At 43.0% G+C, this 23,740-nt stretch overlaps 1 protein-coding gene across 1 annotated transcript in view; it reads right to left on the bottom strand.

Annotated features, from left to right (window-relative positions):
- Positions 1-13,775, bottom strand: part of LOC147894937 (glucose-inhibited division family A protein) — a 194,404-nt gene extending 180,629 nt beyond the window's left edge. Inside the window, exon 1 of the mRNA XM_087383569.1 lies at positions 13,502-13,775. Within this exon, the coding sequence (XP_087239695.1) occupies positions 13,502-13,745 (244 nt within the window). The 5' untranslated portion in view covers positions 13,746-13,775. The remainder of the gene's footprint in view (positions 1-13,501) is intronic.
- Between the last annotated feature and the right edge of the window lie 9,965 nt (positions 13,776-23,740).

Raw genomic sequence — 23,740 nt, 5'->3', positions numbered from 1 at the left:
TAGAGTGAGGCATCCAGTGGTCTGCCATGATCATCGAAAATACTGTCATTCCACATGATGGGTTGCCTATCAATCTCTTCACGAGAGGAAGGAGGAATCCTCCTAAGAGTGCTCTTGAAACTGGCCCAAGCTTTCAGAATGGCAACCATGAGAGGGGACGAAGGTGATCTGAGGTGTGCTGTGGTGAAGATCCACCTAATACTGCTCATCCAGTCTCCTCCTGAAGAAGGTGTGCATCTCTGTATGCTGCTAATAAGAAAGTCCTTCCACGGTTCCTGCCCTGGCAAAAGTCCTCGCACCACCATCTTGCGTAGTAAAGCTCTGCATTGTAGATCTAGATCAATAATATTGAGACCCCCTTCCTGTGTAGGGAGGATGAGGGTCTCCCAAGCCACCATGGCTAAGGCATCTGCTATGCCTTCTTTTCTAGTGGAAGGTCGCATAATTCCCAAGTATTATTCTTATACAAAGCTTCAATTTCTCCATTCATAGTTTGGATTGTCAACTGCGTCTTCAAAGTACACTGGCTCTTCTGTAGCCATGATGGTAGTCATAAGAGCATAATTGGTGATTTCAACCTGAATTGCTTTGCCTTCTTGAGCATATGTCAATCTAGCTGGAGGTCTGCTTTCCCTAGTAGACCGTCTGAGTTGTTGTTGCTCTTCTCAAGGTACTTCTGGCAATTCTTGCTCTTCTTTGTCAACCTTTTCTGTAAATGATTGTGTTATCGGTGTGTCTATCTCTTGTGTAAATGATGTTTTCCATTCTAATTCCTCATCAAAAATTACGTCTTTGGACATAATGACTTTTCGGTTTATGGGATCACACAACTTGTATGCTTTCACATGTGCCGATAATGCATCATATACCGTGAAAGGTATTGGGCAAGTTGCTCTTACTTCTGTCTCAGGTGGTATTGTCACTCTAGAGCATGTGCTTTATGTTCCAGGCATTCGTAAGAACCTCATTTCTATTTCAGCCATTGCTACATGTGGCTTTCAGGTTAGTTTTTATGGTGTGAGGTGTGCAGTGTATGATGTTACGCATGCCTCTACCCTGGTTTTGACTGGCACATTGTCTAGCGGTCTTTACAGACTTGATGCTTATGACAGATGTTCAAATGATGATGCTGTACTTGCCGATGCACATGCCTTTGCTATTGATTCTACCATGGCAGATACTCATTTGTGGCATGAGAGGTTTGGACACCTCAATTTTGGAGCCCTAGTGAAGTTATATAAGAAAGATAAGGTTGTGGATCTTCCCAAAATGCATATGCCTACCAAACATGTTTGTGAACCATGCTTACTTGGTAAGATGCATCGTGCTGCATTTCCCAAGGATGGGAGAGTTGGTGCTTCACATAAGCTTAATCTAGTTCATAGTGATGTTTGTGGACCCATGAGGGTTGCAACTCTTGAGGGGTTCTACTATTTTGTTACTTTTATTGATGATTTCACCAGGTGCACTTGGATTTTTGCATTGAAATCCAAGTCTGGTGTTTCTTCATGCTTCAAGCACTTTATTGTCTTGACTGAGAATGAGAGTGGGCTGCACATTGCTCACATTAATACAAACAGGGAGGGTGAATACATGTCGAAGAAGTTTGTTGTTTTCTGGGCTTCCCGTGGCATTAATCATCGATGCACGGTGCCTTATACTCCTCAACAAAATCCCGTGGCTCAGCGGAAGAATAGATCAATGATGGAAATGGCCAGATGCATGTTGAAAGGCAAACATTTGCCTAATAAGTTGTGGTTGGATGCGGTCATGTGTGAAAATTACATCTTGAATAGATGTCCTACAAAGGCATTGCAGACTATCACACCTTATGAGACTTGGACGGGTCATAAGCCTCGCATTTCCCACATGAGGACTTTTGGATGCTTAGGTTATGCTCATGTGTCTTCACGGAGACACACTAAGTTGGATGATAAAGTTGTTAAATGCATTTTCTTGGATATAGTTCAGAGAGCAGGGGCTATAAGCTATATCAGCCCCTGCACGGGCAAGTGTTTTGTCAGTCGGGATGTTGTGTTTGATGAATCTTCCAGTATGCCTTTGCTGGACTGTCAAAAACAGCCCGTTGTTGATGCCCCATACATATTTGACAGCTTGATGCCTTTGTTTCCATCCGATGCTCAAGATGATGTTCCATCTGAGGTTGTCCCTCCTCCATCTATTGGTCATTTACAACCACATATGCATGCAGAAATTCAGCCTAATATGCCTATCATTGATCAGGATCATTTGCACCGGGCTCTTGACCAAGAAAGATAAAAAATTCAGGAGCCTAAAAAGGTACCCCGTTGGCTCCTTGACACATTAAAAAACAGCAAACAAGACACTCCTCTTCCAGCCCATACGAGAGCAGCTGTTCGGAAAAGCATGCTAGTTTTGTTGCTTATGCTTTGGTTGCTACAGCATGCAATGAAGAGCCATTATGTCATCAAGATGCCTTTCAGAATGATTGTTGGATGAAGGCCATGCAAGCTGCATTGGATTCTATCCATTAGAATGACACTTGGGAGTTGTGTGATTTGCCTTATGGCAAGAATGCCATTGGAACTAAGTGGGTTTACAAGATCAAACGGAAAGCTGATGGTTCAATGGACTGTTACAAAGCCCGTCTTGTTGCTAAGGGCTATGCTCAGTAGCATGGCATTGACTTTGAGGAGACTTTTGCTCCCACTTCCAGGATCACTACCATTCACATTGTTATTGCCTTTGCTGCCCACTTTCATTGGCAGATACATCAGCTTGATATTAAGACAGCTTTCCTTCATGGGCATTTGTAGGAAGAGGTCTATGTTTTCCAACCTCCTGGCTTTGAGGTTGAAGGTTCTGAAAGCAAGGTATGCCGCTTGAAAAAGGCCCTCTATGGATTGAAGCAGGCACCTCGGGCTTGGTATTCGAGAATTCATTCTCATTTGCTCACACTTGGCTTTCAGAACAGCCCTACACTGGCTACCCTTCACATCCGCAAGCGTGGGACAGATTTGCTGATTTTAGTCCTTTATGTGGATGACATGCTTGTAACTGGGACACATGCTCAGCAAATTGCAGATTTTAAAGTTGATTTGCAGCAGACATTTGCTATGTCTGATCTTGGTCTTCTGCACTACTATCTGGGCATTCAATTTGCTAGCAATGAGGGGGGCATTTTGATGTCACAATCCAAGTACATTGGACAGCTTTTGCAGCGTTTTCAGTTTGAGGATTGCAAGCCAATATCCACACCATTAGAGACTGGTTTTCACTTCTCTTCTGAGGATGGCAGCGGTAATGTGATGTCACTCTCTATCAACAAGCAGTTGGTTGTTTGATTTACCTATGACATACGAGACCTGATCTACAGTGTGCTGTCTCACAGTTGAGCAGATATATGCACAACCCATCTATGCACCATTGGCATGCGGTGAAGCATGTTTTCAGATATCTTAAAGGCACTCAGCATTTAGGCCTTCTTTATGGGGCTGATACTTCACTTGTCATGCATGGATTCACTGATAGTGATTGGGCCGGTTGTTCTGACACTCGTGTGTCACATAGTGGCAACTGTTTTATGCTTGGTACTTCATGTGTTTCTTGGTTCAGCAAGAAGCAGAGTACAGTTGCTACTTCTAGCTATGAAGCTGAGTATAGAGCGGCTTTTACAGCTACAGTGGAGTGTGTTTGGCTTTGGAAGCTACTTGCAGATCTTTGTGCATGTCAGACTGCTCCTACCGTCATCTTCACTGATAGTCAGAGTGCTTTGGCTGTCGCACGGAATCCACTTTTCCATGCTCCCACAAAGCACATTAAGGTTCACTATCACTATGTCAGAGAGGGATTATCACCAGGTGATATTGAGTTGTCTTATGTTCCCACTGAAGACAACTTGGCAGATCTTTTTACGAAGGCTCTACCTCGACCTAAGTTTGAGGCTTTTCGGCAAGCTTTAAACTTAGTACCTTTTGTAACTTGATCTGTTGTACTCTGTACAGTCATAGGTTGCAATATCCTACGGGACGAACATGTGCAACCATGACACTAGATATTTAGGTATCCTGAGCCATGTCCAAGATACTTCAGCCCATACCATGGAGGGGGGGGGTTTGTAGGCTATCTCATGGGCTATCCATAGATGCCACTTATACCTTGGTATGAGCCTTTTAGGCCTAGTTATAGTCAGTTAGGACTATTGGTACAGTTAGTTTATGTACCATCTAGGTCAGTTAGGACACTTAGTCCAGTTAGGACACTTAGCCCTAGGGTTTTGTTATGTTGGCTCTCCCTTGCGCCTCCACACTTCAATTTTGCAACAATCTATTACAGCATCTCGTTTTTTCCCATTGTGCTTCCATTTTTTAGCTTCCATTGCTTCCAACACCCAACAATTCCAATTGCCATATTTCGATTTCTAAGCTCTATTCAGCTTTTGAAATCGACATGTTCATATCTCTTGTGCCATTTTGAGGAAAGTGGCATCTGTTGCAGTTGAGCTGACATGGCATGCAAATCTGGTTCTGTAGCTAGCATTCTGAACAAGCATCCTTCCTTGACTGCTTTTCCTACTAGCTGATATCCTCTGGATTTGTCTCTGATCGTGCATTCATCTCCATCGAAGATGACTCGATAGTTGTGTTCCGTCATTTGACCTACTAACAAGAGGTGCTTGCTGAGCTTCGAAACATAGAATACATCTTTTACCAATCCTTTCGTACCAATGAAATTGTTCATAGGGACAGTGCCTTCTCTGGATTCGGTGTATTATCTGCCGTGTAGATGACATTCTTCTATTCTTCTAATGGTTTCATCTCTGTGACCATTCCTGATGTTTTGTCATATGAGATGATGCGCCGTTGTTGATGTACCAAGGATCTTCTCTGGATTCGGTGTATTATCTGCCGTGTAGATGACATTCTTCTATTCTTCTAATGGTTTCATCTCTGTGACCATTCCTGATGTTTTGTCATATGAGATGATGCGCCGTTGTTGATGTACCAAGGATCTTAATCTGCTTGGTCGACTTGATAACTGAATTCCCCGTTTGAATTGTAATTAATGTCAAAATACATTGTTTCGGTCTTATGCATATCCTCCCTTGCAAGAAACATATTCTTAGGTTTATTTGCATAATGACTGTGACTGGAATGTCCACCGCGGTAATTTTCTCTTCTATGAAAATTTCCTCGATTGCTGTTGGATTGACCACCTTGGTCATATTGCTTCTTGCGGCAATCTCTTTCATATTGTCCAAAACTTATAACAGTAGTTGCACTGAATGTTTAACATGTTAGTGGATGCATTCCCTTGTCCTTGGAATGTTCCTCGATTGGAATGATTTCCTCTTTGCTGATGTTGATTTTGACTTTGATGATGACTTTGTTGTTCATAATGACCACTTCGCTGAAATGATCTGCCTCTGTCTCTACCTCTGCCTGAAGCTACGAATGCTTGATCATTGGAATGACCTTGGCGTACACGATTGGCTTGCATCCTAAGTTCTTCACCAAGTAAAACTGACTGTAGTTCTTTCAATGTCGGGATTTGCCGTTGAATGGCAGTACTCTGGACTAGATTCTTGTATCCCCTATGGTTTCCTCAAGTTATATCTGTGGTGGTTTCAAACTCTTGACAAGGGGAGAGAGTCAATTACCCTTTAACATAGCTTAGTTGCTCAGCTATAAGGCCCCCAAATGAGAAGCCATGAGCATGATAGCTTACATGAAGATGGGAAGCATGTGCATCAACAATGTCACATGCACCCTTGCACTGGATGCAACGTGACACACTACTAGCTACACCGACAAGTGCATAATAGATCCCTAATAGGAGATTTTGTTGTATGCGGTGACCCCTTTGTGAGCCCTTGTTCAAGGATAGTCAAGCACAAGCTACACAGGTCAGTCTCTCAGCCTGAGGTCAAGTCATAAATTAAGTCCATGTTCAATAGTACCCACTGGAGAACAGTAGGTTAGTGTAGGTCCTTCTTATGATTAGTTACCTTAGTGCCAGCCCATCATAAGAGCCCCAAAAGTGGCCCCCAAGGGCAGCACACAGTGTGGAAGGAGGGCAAGGAGGCGCCTTTCATAGGCAGCCCCCAAACTCCTTCTAAAAAGGCCCAAGGGGACTTGGTTTTATAGGGCAGGGCCAACAGCCAAGTCGGCTGAACCAACTTCTAGTCGGTTTTGCTGGCCTTGGTTGGCTGGTTTCCAGCCCCTATGTAAGGGGGCCTTGGCCCCCCTTTTGCTTATTCAATCCCCAGCCTCCCTCAGCTCCTCTCCAGCCCTAAAAGCGGCTCCTGTGCCTCCAGAGCTGGCCCTGAACAGCACCAGACATCAGCAGTTCAGTTCAGTCTGACTTTGGAAGGTGTATATGCAGCACTTCGGCAGGGATCTGAACCAGCAAATGGAGGGAGGTTTGGTGTTTGTTTCATCAGCTCTTTGCAGTTTTCTTTTACAATTTGCACACCTCTGTTTTCAGCTCCTATCACTCAGCTCTCTCTCGGCTTCACACAGTTTTCTCAAGCTCCATATCTCTCAGATTTTGTCTCTCCCTTCACCTCTCTCACACACGCAGCTCCACTGCATGCCTGGGGACAGCACAAGCCTCTTCAATAGCCTTGCACGGCAGTCTACATTTACCGTGTGGGCAGCATCAGGCCCTGGTCGAGATTGGGTTGCCTCTCAAGCATTTGTGGGTCAGCTCTCAGTGTCGAAGGGTCATCCTTGGAGTTGCATTCCGAGCTCTCTGAAGAAGTGTCGTTTGTATTTCACAGTTCTCCAAGTATAAAGCAAATTCTTCCCTATTTGGGGAAAGGGGCCTCAGTGGGTACAAGGACTCTCTCTCTCTCTCTCTCTCTCTCTCTCTCTCTCTCTCTCTCTCTGGTGCATACGCATACGCCTCGGAAAACGGTTTAAAGAAGGTCTTGCTGGGATTACACGATCATTAACCATTGCATGTTACAAACGAGCAGCCATTCATCATTGGAATGGGGGGCTGCGTGTAGGACCATCTCCAAGCATCTAGTAAGGTGCAAAATAGCCACCCAAGATGGTGGCACAATCTGCATGGAAAAGAACAAGTATCAAACCAGTACAAATTGGAATGTTTGAAGTGCAAAAAGCGAGGGTTGAGTGAAAAAGCTAGCTTATGCACCCTTGGAGCGCTTCACACAAGGCTAGGAGCTGCCCGGAACTCTCTCTCTCTCTCTCTCTCTCTCTCTCTCTCTCACGATGCGCCCGGCCATGCAAGCCAGGATCAGCCGGGGATACGCCGCTCTTGCCAGGCTGGAGCGACAGTGCTACCACTCCCACTTCCAGGACCCGCGGACCAAGTCTCTCCTTTTTGATTCTTTGGTCCGCCCAACAGGCATGTACGGTAGCCCTTGGTGGGGAGTCGACCTTTCAGACACAGAGTGGGCTCGAGTCGAGCGCCTACAGATACTGATGTTTGCTCGGATGATCCGCAGCAAACCATCGGTACCACACCAGATCATTCTAGCAGAGTTCCGTGCCTCACCCCTACAGCTTAATGCGGCTTTTCAGGCTATCACCTATCTCCACAGAGTCAGGGATTTCAGCTCCTCCGCCGACGGTCGCCTCCGCCTACCTTGACTAGCCCTATCCTCCTCTATGGCCTTATCCGTTGATGGGGACCAGCGATGCTGGTATAGTCGTCTTTCAAGTTGGTTCACCCGACTGGGCCTCGACTTAGAACGGTTGCCTCCTTTTCAGTATAGCCTCGACGCTCCACCATCTCCCCTCTCCACCACTGAACAGGAGGTCAACCAGCTCATTCGAGCGGATCTACTCCAGCTCCACTTCTGGCGGACATGATTTCTTCACTCCGAGCTTCCTGTCAAGCTCGACTTCTACCGCCGACACTGCCTCCAGATCTCACAGGAGGGCTTCATCACACCTCCGGGTTACACACATCTTCATCTACCACATGCGCTCCGGATCTCCCTCGGTCAGTTTAGGGTCTCGTCACACCGATTACGGATCGAGAGCGGACGCGCAGAGGGTATCCCACGAGAGGACCGCCTTTGCCCACTTTGCGACTTGCAGGAGATCGAGTCGGAGGAGCACTTTGCTTTCAGATGTCCTATCTATTATGCCATTCGAGGCCGGTACCACTGCCTCTTCCGCAACGGATTCGGCTCCCTCCCACACATGCTGCAGTTCCCGGATCAGCAATGCCTAGCCGCTTTCTTACATGAGATGACTTGCCACCGAGATACCTCTCTCCGAGCACGGCGACACGAGCAGCACATAGCGTGAGGACACCCAACGGCCTATCACTGATTTCTTCCAATCACAGGATACCTCTCCTCAGTCTAGCCGACGACGCGGACGTGAGCGAGAGCCAGAGCCACGGCAGCTGCGCCAACGGACAGACTCACACATCCGGGTCCATGACATCTCGTCTCTGCTCTCTGCCCGCCCCACCGGGGTTACCGTTGCCCTCATCCACAGGGCCACCCGCCGCTCCCAACGACCGAGCTCGACTAGGCCGCGTGACGTCAGAGGCCAATCATCATCTAACACCCCCCCTCAATGTCCACCTGCAAGTGAACTTGCTTTTTCAGCCCAATGCCAAGTCGATGAAGATGCCTCTCTAGCAAGTCTCTTCCAAGAGCCTTCGTGAAGATGTCCGCAGCATTCTCTGTAGTCGGACAGCATTCAATGTGTTTTGTGCGAGCGTGGAACACAGGGTTCTTTGTAATCGCTATGCAACTCTAATTGTCACATGATAATTGCGTAGGCTTGTTCTGCAGGCTTGTTCTGCACTGCACCCATGTCTCCTAAAATCCTCCTCAACCACACTGCCTCACAAGAAGCAAAACATGCTGATTGTACGTAATCTCGGTAGAAGAAAGAGCAACTGTAGGTTGCTTCTTGCTGACCCATGACATAGCTCCAGATCCAAGTGAGAAACAGTAACCTGTCACTGATCTCCTACTGTCCACGTCTCCTGCCCAATCCGAGTCACAGAATCCGGTCAAGATGTTGCCCTTGGTATAGGTGATGCCATAATCAAGTGTGCCTTTGATGTATTTCAGCACCCGCATCCCTGTCCTCCAATGGTTCTCACGGGGCTTATTAGAAAACCTGCTTAGTACGCCAGTCCCTAAGCTGATGTCCACAGCGTGTTGCACAAGTAAATCAAACTGCCCACAAGCCTTCTGTACTTCACTTCGTCCACCAGTGGTGATGAATCCTCGTTTGAGAGCTTCACATCAACCTCCATAGGGGCGTCAACTGTCTTACACTCAGCCATGCCAAATGCCTTCAGTATCTCTCCAGCATACTTCAGCTGTGAGATGAAGATCTATTTTGGCTCTTGCCAAACTTCAATCCTCAAACAGTCCGAGGTCTATCATTTCAAACTCTCTTCCTAGCAAATGCTTTGTCTGCGAGATCTTCTCTTCATGGTTCCCTGTTATGACAAGGTCGTCCACATAAAAGACCACGATCATACACCTGCCCCCTTCTCTGTAGTTATACAAATTTGCATCAGATGCGCTCCTCCTGAACCTGTTTTGCAGAAAGTAGGCATCAATTCGCTGGTACCACGCTCATGGGGCCTGTTTCAACCCGTAAAGTGCCTTCTTCAATTTACAAACTTTACCTTCTGAACCGGGGATCACAAAACCTGGTGGTTGTTCCACGTATACCTCCTCCTTGAGATCTCCATTCAGAAAGGGGATTTTACATGCATCTGAAACACTGGCCAACTTTCTTGTGCTGCTAAAGCCAAAAAACTGCGAATTGTGGTTAGTTGAGCTGTGGGAGCAAAAATATCCTGATAATCAAAACCATGTACCTATGCGAATCCTTTTGCCACGAGCCAAGCCTTGTACTTATCCAACGTGCCGTCGGACTTGTACTTGGTCTTGTACACCCACTTGGTACCGATTACCTTGCGTTTTGGTGGTCGATCCACAAGGTCCCAAGTGTTGTTCTTCATTATGGAGCCATACTTCGACTGCATAGCCTCCATCCACCTACCATCACCATGTGCCTCTTCAAGACACTTGGGTTCTTCAGCACGGATCACCTCTGTCATCAAAGCATAGTTGACCAAGTGTTTATGCACCCTTCTTTGCTCCTCTTATCTCTTAGACCGATGGTGTTCGGATGGTTCCTCTTCAATGGCTGGAGGTTCTCTGCCATTCAAAAGCTGCTTTACCCACTTCGAGAATGGCCATTGCCGTTGTGGTTCTGCAGGCTCTTCTTCCTCTTCTTAATCTTGAATCCTCCCAAGCACCGTTAGGGGAGTTTGGTCTACTGTTGGTGGTTGTACTGGATGGATATCCTCGTCCTAGTTGTCTGGGAAGGAAGCATCCTCCTCCAATTGATGCGGCTGTTCTAAGAAAATATACACTTCCGGCTCTTTGATTTCCATATGGTCCTGTTAGCATCAGGAACATGCACAAAACACTCACATCTAAAAACTCCGAAATGTGCAACTGAAGGTTTCTTACCAAAAAAGGCTTGCAATGGAGTCATCTTGTTCACAGCCTTCGTGTAGCTACGATTCAGAATGTAAACTGCCGTGTTATATACTTCAACCCAGAAAGTCTTTAGGAAATCTTTCCCTTTCATCATACTCCTGTCCATTTCGCAGATGACGCGTAGAGAGGTATACCAATCCTTCCGACTGGTCATGTGACGCGATGCACCACTGTCAATAATCCAAGGTTCTTCCGCAGGTACATGAACTGCCTCCGTGCAAATCTCCTCAATTGCTACGAACAGCTCTACTGGTACTACCTGCGCGCTGTTGCTGGACTCTTTTTTTACTCCGTTCTTCACATCTGCAATCTTGTTCCGACACTCATTCTGCTTGTGCCTTGTCTTGTTGCAATAGAAGCACTTGATCTTCTTCTTTCTCTTTTTATCATCAGAAGAAGATGGGTTACCAGAGTCTTTACCCTTACCTTTCTTTGATCCAGTCGAGAAACCCAAATCTTCTCCAGTCCTCGTCTTTTGACGCATCTCCTCCTCCAGAAGCATAGCGCTGAAATTCTCAAAGTTGAGGGACGGATTTCTGTTCTGCTTATTCAGCGCCGTAACAAGACCGTCGTACTTTGGTGGGAGAATCCGTATGCACCTTCGTGCTAGATTCTCGCTGGTGATGGTGATGCCAATCGCAATCATCTGATCGCGCAGATTCTTCATCCTGGTGATGAACTTCTCTGCCGTTTTAGACGCAGTCAGTTTCTCGTTCGCGAGCTGTGTCTCCAGATTCTAAATCCGCGTCTGATTCGTGGTCTCGTATTGATTTTTCAAGACCGTCCATGCCTCCTCCGCTATGGTGACATGTTGAATTAACGCCATGACAGAATCACTTATACTACAGACAATAAAACACAGCGCATCTGCATTTCTTCTTGTCCACGCGAGAATCTCATCCGCAGTTGGTACTATATGTTGTCATACATTGGCTGGATTTGGTCTCGCAACCGGCTTCACGTCCACCCCAGTAGCAGTATCCCAAAGCTCGTATGCACTTAGGATGGTCTTCATCTTGAACTTCCAGAGTGATCAGTTAGTGCCGTCCAACTTTTCGCTTTCGTCGAACGATGGGATTCGCAGTCTTGCGGGTTGGGCCATCTCTCACGATCTGCTCGCAAACAAAAACACACTACCAAATCTTCTTGCTAAAGCCCAAGCTCTGATACCATGTAAGAAAATAATACAACGTCTGTGCTCAACAAATAACAGGATCTCGTATGCAAGAGAGAAAAGCAGACAGTATGGAGAATCCAAAATTTGATTACTGTAAAACTGATATAATAGATGGCGCTGCCTCCCAATCGTGCGCTCCTGTGAGAGAAGCTTTGATGGCGTGCTAGAAACAGTAGAGGACGGAGACTGGATGCTAAGGAATCAGGGTTGATGTAGCCAGTGATGAATATGGGCTTCACGGGCTTGCTCTTATATAGCCACCAATCGTAGTCGGTTAGACTCAATTGGGAGACCGACCCAGTCCGCCCAAACCGGCCGGCTGGAGGTCGGTCCTGAAATAGGCCACCGACCACACGATAGAACCATGGCGTAGAATAGAGCAACTTACCTACGGTGTCCGTTCGGCCCACAGCCATCCGGGATCATCTGGGGCTCCAAACGGACCCCGCAACCCGACAGAAACTGCCCCGAGAAATGCTCCATCTATCCTCAATGCGGTCAGTCATGGGATGCCTTCCCGCACTTGCATGTAGCCTAGTTGGCAGTGTGCCAACTCTATCTGAAGCCATCCAACCATCAGGCCACACATGGCCCCCATCTGGTGTCCAACCAGGACCTACCGGATAACCAAGCTACTCAAATGCCCTCTCCTCATATGGGAGGCTTACAAGTAGAGTTAGCTGGTTCCCGCGTAGTTACACGAGAGTGGAGCATTGATATCTAACAGTAACAGGGTAGATTGGGCCCCAAGTGGGACACAAGTCATCAGTATGTCAGGTACAAGTTGGTTGCTTGTCAGTTTTGACCTAGGCCTGTTCGGCCTACCCCCTGCTCATTGCATGCTCCCAAGCAGTGTCACAAGAAACGTTCGCTCTCTTCACCTCCCATCTCTAGTCTTCACGCATCGTGCAAGTTGTCGCAAATTGTTCCTACCGCTCCCATCATAGGAGTTGTGCAAGGAAGGCTTTTCGACATCCAGTAGAGGAGTCCAAAGTTGTATCTATGGTTGAGCTTCAGATTTCAAGCTCTAATTGTTGGGCATGCAAGCATCTAAAATGACCGACTTGCTAGCACTATGCATTGGATTATCACATACGCATACGTAGGCCTTTACTTGACCCCCTAATTTAGGGAGACATCAATCGCTTAAAAGCCACACATAAATAGCTTATCACAGTCCCGTACTTTAATTCTCTCCTTCACTCACAGTTGCATAGCTTCCATCAACGATACCTGAGTGATCAATCATTGTAAGTGCATCTTTCGTGTTATGGCTTTCCTTTTCATTCTGCTAGAGCATATGGACACTTGGTCAAGCATTCTCACAAACTGTGTACATACTTGGCTACCCAAAGCAACAGCTAGCAGTGCATGCTTCCATGTTACGTTTGAAAGGATGGCTCTAAGTACGGCACTTTGAGCATGTGGTTGGTCATTTGACAATTGTACCTAGCATATGACTAAGTAACTGAAAAAAATCAGCAACGGAGGGCAAGGTAAAACTCAGGTATGATGTAATGTGACTAAGGAATTCATGAGAATTCAACATGCATGTAATGCACGATAGTGGAAGCAATACATAACCAAGGATTGTCAGGCTTGTCGTCGCTGTTTTGATACATATCTACATTGTCTATTCTATCTAACTATCCTTTAGCACATGTCAAAGCAACCATGCCTAACATTGACTGGACGGCAGACGAGGCCATCTGCCAGACATTCTGGTCATTTGCAAGATAGAAGGATACTAAGACTTTATTGAACAGTCGCAATGCCATATTTTAGAAGGGTGACATTAAGCTTCAGTTTGGGAAGCTCACTTGTGAAGGAGAGCGATTCACTTGGAGTATTTACGGCGGTTGCAGCAGGGAGACTTCTGGGTGTGCTGATTCGGCGTGATAGAGGATGCAAAGCGAAGAGGCGAGGTCGAATTGAGGCTCCAGAACGTGGCGAGAGCGAGAGGGGAGGAAGAAAGGGGAGGGAATTACGACAGAGTTGGAAGGTAAGGTTGGAGCTGCAATAGCGCAAGGCAAGACCTCCGGTGAAGGTGCGGAGGAGAGGCATAGCTGATGCTCCTCAGCACAAAAAGCACAAGAGAAATGCACTTTAACCTTCGCCTTTGAAATGGAGAGAGAGTTTGAGTACACTCGTGGGTCCTTTGGCGGCGGTATCTCCCATGGTGCGCTAATCTGTAAACACCCTATATGTGGGACATCTAATATATTACAGTTTTGGCACTTCCGGCGTTCGCCCGGGCAATGTGTGGAACCATATATATACTGGGAGAGGACCCATGCATTCCTGCAGCACAACATGATTGTAACTCATAGTGGGCACTGTGTGGAAACATATATATATTGGGAGAGGACCCATCTTGTGGCACAACATGATTGTAATTGTTGGCATGTGGAGTTCCTGGCGCGTGGTGAAGGATGCTGGAGACATAGGTGGATTTGGCAATAGATCTAGTGCCTATCTCCAAGACCAAGCTTAGGGAAGTGTAAATGATTCACAAATGAAGCTTCCAAGACTTGTTAAAGCATGTGATATTAAAGGGATGAGTTGCAAACTATAATCAAAGATCATGAAACTCACAAGGGTATAGGAGCCAATGAAGGTCATCCTAAAGAAGAAGGATGATGAGAAAATAGATTCAAGATCCATAGGAATGGAACAAGTCAAAAGGGATTTAGTTACATCAGCTATAACCTCTTCGATAAAAGAAGTAGATCAAGGGCAATAAAGAATGCACTAAGACACAGAGATGAAAACATCACCGCCAAAGTAGACTATTGTAAGTCACATTAAACAAAGCCAAAGAGAGATAACACAGGGTGGAGGATAGAAAGTTCAAAATGGAAAAGCCAATGACCTGACTCGTTGATGAGCATTTCACAAATGGGTGAGGTATAGATGTATATGAGAGAAATAGAGTCACCAATCTCTCTACAATTGCCCCTCAACATAGAGTCAAGTTGGGCAAGGGTTATCAACTACAATATCAAAAAGATAAATGTTAGTGGTGACGAATAATTGAATGCTCCTTCTACACATGATGGTGAGCATTATTAATCCAATGATAGAGAGGGAGATGTCACCTTTCAAACTTTGTGCAAGGATGAATTTTACAATTCAATGTAATAGAGTTGGAAGAAAATGAAGTGATTAAACTATTGTAGGACTATGCAAGGATAGAGAAAATGAAGCAGATGTGCATGGATCAAGTAAGGACCATAGAACCATGAGGACATGGCTTCAATGCAAGAGTTGGGAATGATGTTGGAGCTGGAAAGGGGCAATACTCAACAACCAAACAAAGCACAAAGCAAAGAACGAGGCAAAGGATGTGAATCAAAGCTAGACAAAGGTGAGATGTGTAGGTGAGATGCATCCAATATTTCGAGTCAAATGGACTTGGCCCAATAAGTATTGAGACCAAAGAAGCTAGCAAAAGGGGTGCACCAAGAGATTGTAGAGGAGGGTAGCAAAAAGATGAAGAGAGATTCTCCTTAACGGGTTTGACAAGATATTTCAGTAGGAGTTTTAGTAGCCTCTCGAGGCACCAATTTAGTGTCTCCTACTATGGGACACACACTGAGCATAATGGATGGAAAACATTTACGCTCAATGTTTGTATGACAATGTAATAAGTAGTAGTTGTGTAATATGTAGTATTTTTTATGACAAAAGTGTTGTAGGAGTTATTCCCCAACAAGAGAGAAAAAGAATTCCAATAGAAATAAGCACACTATGGGCTAAGGGAGAGTGCATATTGAATGCGAATAGCTTAATGGTTGGCTATAACTACCCTGGAGAAAAATAAGTGCATCATGAGTTGAGGGAGAGTGTATATTGAATGCGAATAACTCAATGATTGGTTACAACCACCTTAGCAAAAAATATAGATAGATGCAAGTATATTGGATTAATTATTGCGACTAGAAAACTTACATTGTCATGTAAATATGTCAAAGTTACCACTCAAATTGATAGAAAGTTTACATAGAAGCTGTCTCTAATTAGAAAAAAAGTTGTGAACATTAAGATCCAAGAAATAAATAAATTTCTTATTAGATTATAATCAAATTGTAAATGATTAGATGTTCACATGAAAGTAGTAGTTAGAGAGCTAAGAAGTAGACACACATGATTCGATGTTCACATTGTTAAGGGGTTAAGTAATCAAAGCTAGTATCAAAATGGTTAAGTGTTCTGACGATTAGAAGTTGTAATCATATATACAACTACCAAGTTAGGTAATAGAGAGAGCCTATGTGAGCAAGAAGCATGAGAGCATGAGATGAAAATATGTAATATGCGTTCTTGTAATGATCTATTTTGATGAGAAGTGAAGACTTGGATCTGACTATATTATATTCTATCCACTATTCATCTATTTTTGCTTTTGATGTGATGCCTTGTGCATTCTCTTTTAAATCTGAAATGAGAGATAGTAAGATGCATTTTACTTTGTAATTGAGAGATCTTAGATGTTACACAAATACCATCATTTCGTTTCAACAATGTGTTAGTAGTTTTAGCAATCTATTCACGCCAAAACATTGGAGTATTGTATTCCGTTAACAATGGCAATCTTGCAGATTCAAACACCCAACAAGTTATTTAATAATTGAAGATTGAGATCGGCTATTTGTGTGCCATGGAGCAATGCACACCATTGGGATGACAATGTGGTCGTCTATATGCCACATCCAAAAAGGTGGAGCAAAAGTTCAAACTGGTGGATGAGATCGTCTCAATCCGATGTTTTCGAAAGAAGGTGGGCTCCGACAAGGCTCTGATAGTCCTGAACAAGTTCAAAATCAAGTACAATGCAGAGTGATTTGTATTGATTATGCTAACATTCTTAGCATGGCAATGCACATACAAGAGAATGAATGCTTGTAAATTGAAAGACGACAACCCCATATCCCAAAGAATGCTTGCAACTCTGACTCCGTGAGCAATAAAGGCAACAAAAAGATGATGAAGAAGTGAAAGTAAATGTTGGAATGAAACCAACACATTTATCAAGCACATAAGATTTAATCCAAGTGGCAACATGGGAAGAAATTGATGTCAAAAGTCTAGAGAATGAATCAAGGGGGAATTCAAAAATTTCAAGAATTCTTAGAGTGAGCCAATTGAATTCAACGCTGAATGCCATTTGACCTCCTCCAAAAAAACAAGAAGGATGTTGATGAACTTCCCCCAGATCTCCTAGAATTTGAAGAGCTTGGGGATGAGGTAGCGGAGGATTTTGAACAAGCAGCATAAGATATAGTCGCAAACAGTGACAAAAAAGAAGAAGATTAGGATGAAGATTTTGAAGAAAAAGTAGAAGACTCGGGCAAAGTAAAAGTAGGTACAATTGGGTTAAAGATGCATAGGAACAACAAAGGAAAAGAAGAAAAATTAGAGGCGGAATCCAACGATGATTTCAAAGAAGATTCTGATGCTTCAGACAGTGAATCTAAATCCAAATCTGATTCAAGCAGTGACGAGTTTGACAGTGATTCAAACACTGATTCGAAGAAGGAGGAGGAGGAAGAAGAAGAAGAAGAAGGCAGTAAACAAAAGAAAAAAAGAAGGAAAGGAGATGAAGAAGGAGAAGGCAAAATCCAAAAAGGCTTCTACTTCTTTTGATTGGAGAAAATTGTGGATCAAAAGTTGTAGAATTTGGGGGTGAATCAAAGTCGACCACAATTGTAGTGTGAAATTTGCAGCAGAAGCCACCTAACTGCAGCATGCTGATACAACCCTAATGCCTACAACAATCCACCACAACAGTCACAGAGAACTCCAGCAACAATAGTAGCCAATGCAATAGCCATTGGAGCAAATGCAGTGGAAGCTACGCAGCAACAACAACAACAACAAAGAAATTGGAGACAACAAAGGAACTGGAACCAACAAAGCAATTGGAATCAACAACAATTAGACAATGTGGATATTGTGCAGGTATGGATGGCCATCGGCTAGGACCAAATTGTGCTTTGTGCTTAAAGCGCTAGGTTGAAAGGGGAGTCCCAATTGTGCAATACGACAACCAAGGTACACCACCACTATAAGCGGCACATCAATCCCTGTAAGCCAACACACTGTTGACATAGGAATTGCCGAATACCTTGAGGAGTCGAGCAGCACCACACCAGAAGGGTCTTCAACACAGACCACAAGAGTTGTGTGACTGCTTGGGGTGTATCTTGATAGACTATACCGAAAAAATCACCAAGAGTGGAGAATCTAGTAGTCACCAAATCAAAAGGACCAGTTCAAGAGAAACCATAAGCAAAGAAAGAAGTAAAGGAGAAATCGTTGAGATGGAAGGATCAAGAAGAGGTCTGGACAACAGCATTGAAAGAGATTTGGAAGGCACAAGCCAAAGAGGCAAAGACTAGGGTTTGACAACTGGTGGATCCGTAAGAACGGACCAAACCGATAAATCCAATAATTCATCTGGCAGACAGTCCGACAAACGTCTAATATTCCGAGAAAAGGTTTGGCAAGTCCAATAAGTTTGACAAATAGCCGGACAACAGGTCTGAAGAGTAGTCCAAATTTGGGGGACCAATCAACAATTCAAGATCACGGGGCAAGTAGCTGAAAGCAACATGAAGAGAACCTCTTGGTTGAATTGTTTCAAGCCCTAAAGCAAGCATTCAACAAGATAACATTGGATCAACTATTGATTTTGGCTCTAGTACTTCCTAAGAATTTTATTCAAAAATTGCAAGAGGAAAATAAGGAGAAAATAAAACTAGGATCTCCATGTGAGCAAGACTGCCAGCCTTGTTCACAAGAACCACCAATACCGCAAGTAGAACCCGATGACATGGACAAGGTGCATTGTAATGGTTAAGAAATATTGAAAACATTAGTAGATGGGGTGTCAAGTCTAAATACCCTCCCGCATAGTATGTATGAAAAGATGGGCTTGACGGAGTTCGATGAAGCACCTTTTCAGGTAAAAGTGGTTGATCATCAACCACTAGGTATTGTTCGAAATCAGCAAATTATCATTCAAGGCATGCCTTTACACGAGATTTTGGATACCCAAATCTATTGGGAAGACCATGGTTTAAAATAGCCCCCTAAGACCACAGTCTGAAGTGAAAAAAAGAGACTCTGCATAGACATGGTCCCAAAGGTGGTACTGGAAAAGAAAATAGACCATTGAGCCCAATGTGTCAATATGATGTTAGAGATGGATGACGATGAGAAGAAAGAATTTTTGGATCCGAATCCATCCATTGTGCCACTATATGAGGTTTATGTGCATCACATTGCTCAACGATGTGCAATTGAAGTGGCAACAACCTATCAAGTCATGTTGGAAATACTAGTTGAAGTCCAAAAAAGATACGACAAAGAACAAGTAGATCCGAAACTCAAGAAGATATGGAAGAAGAATCTGTCAAACATAAATGAGGCAAAGATGTTATTTGTAAAGTAGTAGTAGATGCCTATCAAGAGCAAATGAAGAAAACAACAAGAGTAAAGGAAGACGAGTTGGAAGAACTGATTTTGGGCACGGCAAAAAAGCCACATACAAAAAAACTCAGTATCCATGTGTAAGGAAAATTCAAAACAAAATTGATGCAATTGATGATGAAATTCAAAGTTGATAAAAGAAGAAATAGATAAATTGATTAGAGTTGGTTTTATATTCCTTGTGAAAAAGTGACATGGCTTTCCCCAATCATCATAGTCCCCAAGAAAAATGGCAAATTATAGGTCTGTATAGACTGCAGAAAATTGAATGCAGCTACTCTTCTCCAACCCCTTCCCTCTACCTTTTTGTGACATTATGTTGGATGCAGTAGCGGGCCATGAAGTGTATAGCTTCATAGATGGATTCAGTGGGTATAATCTATCCAAATGGCTAAGGAAGACAAAGACAAAATGGCATTTGTGACTGAATGGGGGGTGTTTGTAGGCAATGTAATGAATTTCGTATTGAAAAATGCTCCACCCACATTTCAAGGATGGATGCAGAAGATTTTCACACCATACCTCCAACTTCCATGAGAGTTTTTTTGGATGAATTCAGTGTGTTTGGTAAAAAAGATGAACATTTTGCACAACTTCGGCCTCTTTTGGAAAATGTAGAGAGTCTCGATTGAGATTGAATCCAATGAAATGCGCATTTGTAGTTTGACGTGGTGTCTTACTCGGACATATCATTTTGGTAAAAGGCATGGCTATTGATCCAAGAAAGTTGCTACAATCTAGGAGGCTAAAGCGCTAAGAAATGCCAAAGAGATTATACAATTCAATCAGCCAAGTGAAATGGCACAACAGATTTCTCAAGTACCTTTCTATGTGTGTCAACCATTGACAAGATTAGTTAAGAAAAATGAACAAGTTGTTTGGAGAGAGGAGTAGCAAAAGGCATTCCATCTATTGAAGAAAATGCTAGTGGTAGCCCCTATCCTTATCCCATCGAACTAGAGCCAACTGGAGCCAAGATTTTCACGTTTTAGTGGATGCATCAAATTTTCACGTTTTCGAACTGGAGCCAAGATTTTCACGTTTTAGTGGATGCATCAGACATTGCCATCGGTGCAATCCTAATGCAAACCTTGCAAAAGGGGTGGTTGTAGGTAATTTACTATGCCAACCACACCTTATTCTCAGTCAAACAAAATTATTCACTCACTGAAAGGGAAGGCTTGGGCATGATATATGCTCTGCAAAAATTCATGCCTTATCTTTTGGGCAATATAGTGGTCTTTCATGTTGACCACTAGGCATTATTGTATTTGGTCAATAAGCCACAACCATTAGGAAGGATAGCGAGATGGATCCTCCTCTTACAGGTTAAATCATTGTGGATTATCTCAGTAGATTGGAGTCAGGGGAACATCCAGGATAAGGAATTCCTGATGACCTACTTGATGCATCTTTGTTCCAAGTAAAAGCCATTCATGGAACAGATTGGTATGATAGAATACTATAGTTCCTGATAGATGGAGTGTTCCTTGAAAGTTTCACAAAGGATCAAAGGTGCAGACTACTTTCAAAAGTAAACCATTATGATCATTGCAGGAGCATTGTATAAAAGGGGAATAGATAAAATACTCTGACGTTGTGTTCTTGAACATGAGCAACATGCCGTTTTGTAGGAAGCCCATTAGGGGGCATCGGGTGGCTACTTTGTGGATGATGTGATAGCTAAAAAGATCTTTCAAGCCAGATTGTGGTGGTTGATAGTAGTTAAAGACTCTCATGAATTTGCAAAGAAATGCTGGTACTGCGAAAGAGTTGGATGTCAATAGATTGCCACTAGACCCAATCTTGCCACGTGAACCATTTCAAAAATGGACTTTAGATTCTATGGGACCATTCAAGCCGGCCACAAAAAACACACTGGAAACAAAATATATTTTGGTAGCCATGCATTATTGCACAAAGTAGGTAGAGGCAGAAGCCTTGTAGGGGATAATTCATCTGACAGTGCATCAAAGTTTTTGTACTGTAACATCATAACACAGTTTGGATACATGAGAAAAGAGAAACTTGAGTTTCTGTAGGTTGCGGAGCAATTGAAAATCAAATTAGTGGAAAACCAATAGACAGCAAAATTGCTCAAAAAATGGTATGCCCAAATTCAAGAGGGTTTATTAATGGGGATGGGTAATCTTACTAAGGAACATAGTAAACTGCTATTTGAAAATCTTTTGTTGAAGGAAAAGGTAGCAGCCCTAGACCCACTTGAAGAGTAGCTGAAGGCAATGCAAGATGAAGAAGAGTTAGAAATCCCTAAAACTTTCATGCCTATAGTAACATTATCCAAAATGCTAGACAAGCTGATACATGCTCAAATTGTGGTCTCAACTAGGCAACTGACTTTTACATCTGCAGAAACAACCAATACAAACTGGGATTAGCATACATAGAACCTATCTAAATTTTTGTTCAATCGGGAAGTTCATCAGCTGAAAAAGCAATTTATACACTTAAAGACCAAGATGGCTAGAGTAGGAGAGTCAGAATAGACAGGCTCTTTACTCTAAGAAGGATCCCAACAACAAATAAGGGAGGAACTCAAAGCCTCCTTGGCCTAGTTTTTATCACCCATCATAACTTTTCTAGCATTTTCTTCGGTCGAGCTAACAGATCCAGTAACCCCAATGGAATCAGTTCAAGAACCTGAATGTCTTACAACTACTGAAGCAGCCTAGACCTTAGTAATGGCAAAACAATGAAAAAATCGGACATTGTCACAGAGATAAATGATGTTCAAGATAACGACACAAAAAGACATTTATTGAGAAACTTATTGCAAAAGGATTGATGTAGTTCCTTGATATCAAAATTATGTACAACAACTACACCAATAACTAATATGATAACAATAATTTCAAAAGCATGTAGATACAACAATTGGTGTCACTCTCTCTCCCAAGTCCACGTTTTGAGGGATTGCTTCTCAATACTTCCCTTTTACGTAACCTTTGCTCACCCAATGGCATTCGTGTTGATGTAGTGGCACTTTAATTGGCTCCAGTTGATTGTTGTGGTGAATTGGATTGTGTCCTGTGTTTCTAGGAGCACAACTCCAATCGGATTCAATTTTTTGACTCTATATGGCCCTTGACCTATATATTTGAGGTTGCCCTTATGGATCTTTGCATCATATAATAGAACCAGATCACCTTCCTTGATCTCATTGTTCTTAATGTCTTTGTCAAACCATGACTTCCTTTGTCATTTTTCTACTGTCATAGCATGGTAAGCTACTAACCTTGTCTTTGTATGCTTTTCCAATCGATAGTGTCTTTACTTGAGGGGCTCATGGTCTCCCATGCATTCTTGTACTGCTATACAAAAGGCTTGGTATTACAAATTCTAGTGGGACCATTACCTCAAGGCCATACATCAATCAAAATGGCATAAATTGTGCACTGACCTTTAGTGTGGTTTGATATGCCCACAAGGTTGCATTAAGGGTTCTGCCTAGTAAGATCTCTTAGCTCCAGTATTTTGGTGAGGACAATACATAGTATTTTGTTAGTGGACTCAGGTTGTCTATTGCCTTAGGGATAGTAGGGTGTGTGAATGAACAAAATTTGCAATGAAAATTTCATCCAACCTTAGTTGTCATCATAAGAAATCACTTGGCAAGTTAGCCAAGCTAGTACATCTTTCTTGCAATGTTTATGATCATTTACAAATACCCAATATATTTTCTTTGATTTATCTTGCACTTCTTCTTCATTTCTCTTCTCTCATCTTGAGTTCTATCTTAAAGAAGACTTATAAAAATGATTATCTAAAACATTGTCATCATATATTTCAAAGAGTGCATCTCATAATTCCTAGATGCTTCCCACCTTTGTGGTAGGGCATTGTGACTATGGAACAAGAAGATAAAGAAGTTGGTATTAACATGGCAGACTTCACAAGAATTTCATGGCTTCAACAACCCTGAGCAAGATGGACTTGCAAGTTTTGAAATTATGAAAATTTGATTTGAAGATAATCACATAAATTATAGGAAGAGCCACACCATAAAGTGCAAATGAAGGCAATTGTTACACGAGGCAATAGAGTGAAGTGTTCATAATCAAAATCAAACTGTAGTAAAATATACCACGCTCACATTTGCTATCTAAGGCAACATGTGAGATATGGTCTTCATTACATAAATTTTTTAGTAGATCTTAATAATTATTGTTGACAGATGATGATAGACATGGCATTGTATGATAGTAGATCAATCAAATCACTATGTCTTGCAAAAATAATCATATATTGAATATGAAAAAACTTGGTCCTCTAAGAGACATCATCTACTAAATCATTATGTCTTGCAAAAATAATCACATATTGAATATGCAACAACCTGACCTTCTGAGAGATGTAAACTTTGTTGCAAATTTTCCAATTTGACTTTATACTTTATACTTGTCTCACAAACGTGTGTCTATGAAAAGATCAAGTCAAACCAATACTCATGATACCAATACACTATTTGACTTTATGCTTATACCTATTGAAAGTGTTTCTATGCAATGATAAGGTCGAATTGAAACCGATTCACATGAAACAAG

The sequence above is a fragment of the Dipteris shenzhenensis genome, chromosome 13, assembly GCF_047967505.1.
Source record: "Dipteris shenzhenensis isolate YYH24624 ecotype China chromosome 13, Dip_SZ_1.0, whole genome shotgun sequence".
Lineage (NCBI taxonomy): Eukaryota > Viridiplantae > Streptophyta > Polypodiopsida > Gleicheniales > Dipteridaceae > Dipteris > Dipteris shenzhenensis.
Note: the sequence above shows the minus strand (reverse complement) of the source record. Positions and strands in the feature narration are given on the sequence as shown.